Here is a 6,000-nt window from a genome sequence, read left to right as displayed (position 1 = left end):
CTTCCTCTTGCTGAGAAATTTGCTGCACTGTTAATATGAATTTCTCAGGGAAGAAGGGACAGCTTGGTGTTTTTAAAGATAATAAAGTTTGTTTTTAAATGTAGCAAAGGTAGGCAATTCTAAAGGCCCTGATCAATCACTAAGAAGCTTTGTTGTAAAAAAATACTTCTTCAGAATACAAAGCAGGCTTTTCAGAACATTCAGGCATAAAAGAGGAGGGAGAGTAAGAGAGGAGCATCACAAACGCAGGCGTAATTGATTCATAACATGTACTGAAGAGATGCAAAACAACAATGTAATTACACACCATTCTGTTTTCTGCAGCTCCTTGCATATGAATTGGCCAGCCTGCATCCCAGTCCTGCTCTGTATTATTAATTTTATTAAGCTGCGAGTTCTTATATTTCAGTCTGTTGTCAGCTTTACAGATTTTTACAGCAGAAGTTGAAATGTAGAGGAGCTGAATGAACGGTTCTTCTGTTCAGTGTTCCATGTCGCTCCAGATAGCAGTGCAGTCCCACTGCAGGCTTCCCTTCAGTCCCACTAAGCCTTCCAGGAAAAGCAAACTGTGCTGCCATCAAGATAATATCTGATCAATTAAGCATGTCTGGGAAAGCAGTTTTTAAAAAATGGTGGGTCTAAGCTTATGAAAACCTTTCAGATAGCTCTTATTGTAAAGTGACACTGACATTTGCTGGCTTAATTTATGTCTTTGAGAGACATGGTGAAGCTGGAGGAAAAGGAGGACAAGGGTGCCGCCTGGGAAGGAAGTCTTTTTTGGTGCAGCTCCTCCCATTTACCTCTGTTTACTGCTACAGAGTCCAGCATAGGCTTCAGTTTCACATTCAGCTTCACTAGACACTGGAAGAAGATTAAAAAGAGGATGAGAGAAGAAATAGTGACAGTATATCCACTCCTTTGAAGGACAGTCCACGGCATAACAGGGGAAAAAAAAGAGTTTAATCTGCACTATGCCCCTACTCTCCTCACTCCCAGCTGTAAATACCTGTGGAGGTAAAATTATTGTTCCCATTGAGTTCTCTTTATCTATCTGACTTGTTTTACATAAGGCTTTAGGCCACCATAAATGTAAAAAAAAGACACATAAGATAGCAGAGATACAGTTCAAGTATTTTTTGCAATCCTTAAAGATCTTTTGAGGTATCCCCAAATGCCTGAGGCTACCAGCTATGGCATCTATGAGCAGGAAGTCCACTGGTTGTACTAGAAGCTGGACAAAGATGAAATAATCTCCATAATGCTAGATTCTTTTTTCATATAGGTGACTAAACCACAACACTGTGCTTTCCCAAGCTGGCAGAAAAAACAAATAGTGTGTGCTCAAAATAAAGAAATTTAAATGAGTTTTCTTCGAGGTTGCACTGAAATTGCCTCTCCTTTACACACCCAGTCCAAAACTAACAAAGGCCAGTAAGAATCTTTAATCTAGTTTAATCTATCTTTGAATACATCCCCAAATTATGGAATTCCTGCATACCTTTGCTACAAGTTTTTTTTACCTTCCCCTTTAATATCCTGCTTATGTGCAAAGACCGGAAGTGCTTCACTAGGTTTTGTATCTATATTAAAGACAGAAATTGACAGCAGGATGTCAGTGGATGTCAGGAAAGGGTTAACCAGTGGCCTCCCAAGTGGCCATGTAATGTGTCCTTTCAGAACAGAGGAGTGGGTTTTTGCAGCTTTTCTGATTAGCAAGCAGTGGTTTCTGCTGAGAGCTGGGCAGCATGCTTTCTCCTATAGTATGGAAAATATGTACTTGTCATTGGAAAGAAAGGATTGGAGCCAGTTTAAAAACCAAAAATGACAAAGACAGCAAAAGTCGTTCTTCTAAAAGTGCAGAAAATTGTAAGAAAATGAAAGGAAAGGAAAAGCAGGTACCTTTCCAGTTGATCAGTTTTTGCTTTAAATAGCAGGGTTAACAGCAACTGCTTTAAATGGTCCCCAGAGCCCAGATGCCACTAAAGAACTGGATTTTTTTATAGCTAGCTTGCAAAGCCATGGGATCTTGCCTTGAACTAAGTCTTGGCAGATTTTTTAATTGAGCTATTATATGACAATTAAGGGTTAATGGCCTGATTTTAAGATGTGCTGAAAACCTGCAATTTCAGTTGACTTCGGTAGGAAATATGAATGCTCAGCATTTATGAAAAATCACATCATGAGGAAGAAGCTGGAACTTGAATCAAATCCACTTCAAATTACTTCCTTAGAATATGGGCCAGACTGGGCAGATACTTTTGCAGTCTTGGGCCTGGGGTAAGAGGCAGGGGTCACTGCAGTCTCTGCTCAATACAGCATTGTTTGCTGCTGCTGGTCATTCATTTTATAGAATAGATAAGGATTTTTAACATTCCCATCACCATGCCTCACAACTCTTCATTTCTATATCTTTATTTCAGACTTCTGTGTATTCCTTAATTCCTCTACCTGATTTGGTAGAGTCTAAAACAGAGGGACAGTAATGTATTATAAACAGCTGAAAGTATCTGAAAAGCTCACTGCCATTACCATTAGCACCTGCATTAGCACTGCCAGCTCAGTCTCTAGATGTAGCACATGAGATGCTCAGCCCTTGACAGCAATGTCAAGATCAGATCCTTTCTGTGCCTGGCCAGTATCTTCAAAAAGGTTTTGTGAGATATTTTTTCAATATACACCTTAGTTTTTTTAAAAAATTAGACAAATCAATAATATATATATATATTTATAAGCAAACAGCCCGGTGGTTAAATCACTATTTAAAAATCAGTATGCTTCAAACCTCTCTAAGCACAAAGATGTTGTGCACTCAAATCCTGTCAGCCCCAGGATCTGTAAGTACAAAATGCAGTACAGGCTGTTCCTGTATATTTATACACACACACACACACACACACACACACACACACATATATATATATATACACATATACATACATACACACACACACATATATATAGTATATGTAGTATATATACTACATATATTATATATAGTATGCACAGTATATATAGTATATACAGTGTATGTATATATACTATATATACTATACCCAGGAACCTATAGCAGCTCCAGGCAGCAGAGAGGAGATGGAGCTCACTGGGACTGCAGACTCTGTCTCAGTGTGGCTGTGCAGCTCTCGACTATGTCCGTGTCCTTTCTGTGACCTTGCTATTTTGCCAAGACTGACCACAAGACCGTGATGTTTTCCAGCCTAGTGCCAGGGAATAATTGCAGAGGTCTGGGCATGACCTCTTGCTGTGCCTGTCCCTCCAGGCCTTGGCATCTGCCATGGTTTATGGCAAGAGACAGCCCTGTCACGTACTGTGCCAGGATGACTGCGAGTGCTCGAGATGCTTACAGCAATTACCTTTGCTTTGACTACAGCAGGGACCAGGAGCCCAAGGAGGCTGGGAATAGATTCAGGAAGCACCCCTACAGTTCTATGGTAATCACTGTTATCTTACGAGCTGTAAACATATTTTAAATCTGTAAGTAAATACACATATATTTCTTCAAAATATAGATCTAAGCTGACATTAGAGTCTAATAGCCCAGGTTCAACAGAGGCTACCAGGTAAATAACAAGAATGGTTAACTACTAACATTAACTTTGATGAAATAGATTATAAGGAGTATTTAAGAAAGAATAAACCATGTCTTTGTTATTAATTTTTACCATAGCAGCAGCAATTAATTCAATGGAATACATACAAAATATATAGTGTAATTTTAAGAAACTTTATTTTGTTACACATTAATTTAGATTAGTGATACTTGACAGTGCAGATTTTGCACTTGGTCTATAAAATGTCTTTATTTAGACATTGATTTGATGTTTGAATCACTGCTTCTGTATTTACCATCCTTTCACTTTGGGACTTTTTCATTCTGATCTAGTCTTTTAATTAAACTGACTACTATAATTCCTATGGAAATTAGCTTTTATTTTATTTTTTCCAGCTACCAAAGCATTTTCAGTAGGGCTTCTCTGATACAAAGTGCACAAATTGGATTTTATTTCTTCTCGAAATGTAATTAAAAACTCATTTGATTGCTATATATCTGGCCCTGTTTTAATTATTAAACTCCAGTAATCAATTTGCTTTTATGAAGCTTCTGGGAAATTATCTCAAAAGCAACACATTTCTCTCCCTTCTGGCAGGGTCTGGACCATTTACTGAATTACATTCATTGCACCTGTTCCTGATCCGGATTAAACCACCAATTTATTCCCAAAGCTCTTTAAGTTTATTTGGCTGTAGCCTTGTCAGGGTTTTCCACCTCCTGGCTGCAGTTTTTGCTTTCCATTTTACAGCATGAGAACCCCTTGACATACTGCTCCTCCATGCCACTATTTTTGATGCACGCCTCTTACAAACAGCTTTGCTAGTGATCTGTCTAATTTGGTGTCTAGGTTCTTAATGTCTTATTTATTACTTGCCTTCCTAGGAAAAGGCTTGGTCTTCACCAGCTGTCTGACATGGGATACCACCACACAAACTCGGTGGCTGCAGAAACGCCCTGTTCCTGTCCCTGCTTGGTGCAGCTGGCAGGCTGGGAGCTGGCAGGCAGCTGGGCTGGGGAGAGGGAACCCCTGCCCGGGGAGTTCCTGTCTCCTGAGGCTTGGGACCTCACTGCCCACTTGCAGTCCTTCCACTGCAGTGCAGCTGCCTTGCTACACAGCAGTAGGTACAGGACTGGTGAACTTTCCCATTCTGTGCCCTTTACTGTAAAAGCTGTTCTTAGTCACAGTGATAAAGCCTGGGAGGACGCACTGCCTGCTCCAGCATTAGGAAAAGCCAGAGGATTGCAGTTTCCTTCTGCATCCATGTGTTGTTACCCCAGATGTGTGACTAAGCTGTTTGTCAGAAAGTTACTCTGTAGCAGTGTCTTTTTCTTAGGGCCTTCAATTATTTAGATGTCTTTTGGGAGTGTGTACTACTCTGCCCAGAGCATTCTTTCCCAAGGTATAGCTCTGCTTGCATGTAAGCTCCTTCAGCACAAGAAGAGGTTAAAGGCACTTCAGCACTACATTGTGTGCACCTGGGAGAGGGGCAGAGCTGCCTGAAGGAAGAACTCAAAATGGGGAAGAAGAGCGTAAGATACTCAGAGGAAGTTATTTATGGGAGAAGGTGAGGAGGGCAGGGTGGTTTGGTTTGTTATTGTTTCTCCTTTCCTTGTGTATAGGGATGTATATTTTGGTAGGTAAAGCATATAGAATGCAGAAACTGTAGCACTAGAAACAAACCCCTTCAGGGAGAGGGTGATGGGGACCAGTGGGGGTATTTGTTTGTACCTATGGGTACCAACTTCCTGGGTTGAAGTGAGGTGTGGGGGGAAGAAGACTTTGTCTACTACGTCACCTTCATCTCTGGGGAAGGATATTAGTGAAACTGCCAAGATGCAGCACAGATGTGGTCAGAGGCTAAACTTGCTAAAGCAAATACAAAATTTTGTTGCATTCTAAGACAATTACTGTATCTCTTTAAAGAGGAGCTCAATATGTCCCAACTTACAAACACTGCAGGACTTCCAGAGTATATACTTTTGTTTTTGCCCCTTCCCTGCTGGAGATTCTCATCCAAATATTGACCAATTCTGACCTTGCTTAACTTACGAGCTTTGACAAGATTACAGCTCATGAAAGTATGGTTGCGGGGCTAATATTTGTAAAGTGAGTTTATGGAATAAGACCATATAAATTCATTTTTATGACTGAGCACATATAAAAAAGTTATAGGTCTCAGTGTTCACTCTACTTTGGAACCCAGTGGTTTCTAATGAATCACTTTTATTATGTAGGCAGTTTCTTAGTTGGAAGGGAGGACCAGTGATCAAGAAGCCATGGGGATAAATTCAGACTCGGTACAAGCATATGAAGCATTGTTGAAGTCAAGAGAGTCATGACCAGCTACAGCAAAGCTGAATTGGACTCCTGAGTTTTGCTGAAGTGGCTTTCATATGAGAATACACAGGCCAAAGGTGAGCCATCTATC

The 6,000-nt window shown here is 40.3% G+C and overlaps 1 protein-coding gene across 2 annotated transcripts in view; it reads right to left on the bottom strand.

The window, feature by feature from the left end:
- Positions 1 to 699: 699 nt before the first annotated feature.
- Positions 700 to 6,000, bottom strand: part of PDE11A (phosphodiesterase 11A) — a 106,802-nt gene continuing 101,501 nt past the window's right edge. For both annotated transcript variants that reach the window (XM_062498280.1, XM_062498281.1), the window contains one exon: positions 700 to 861. In XM_062498280.1, coding sequence (XP_062354264.1) covers positions 700 to 861 — 162 coding nt within the window. The remainder of the gene's footprint in view (positions 862 to 6,000) is intronic.

This window comes from Cinclus cinclus, chromosome 9 (assembly GCF_963662255.1).
Source record: "Cinclus cinclus chromosome 9, bCinCin1.1, whole genome shotgun sequence".
NCBI classification, from domain to species: domain Eukaryota; kingdom Metazoa; phylum Chordata; class Aves; order Passeriformes; family Cinclidae; genus Cinclus; species Cinclus cinclus.
Note: the sequence above shows the minus strand (reverse complement) of the source record. Positions and strands in the feature narration are given on the sequence as shown.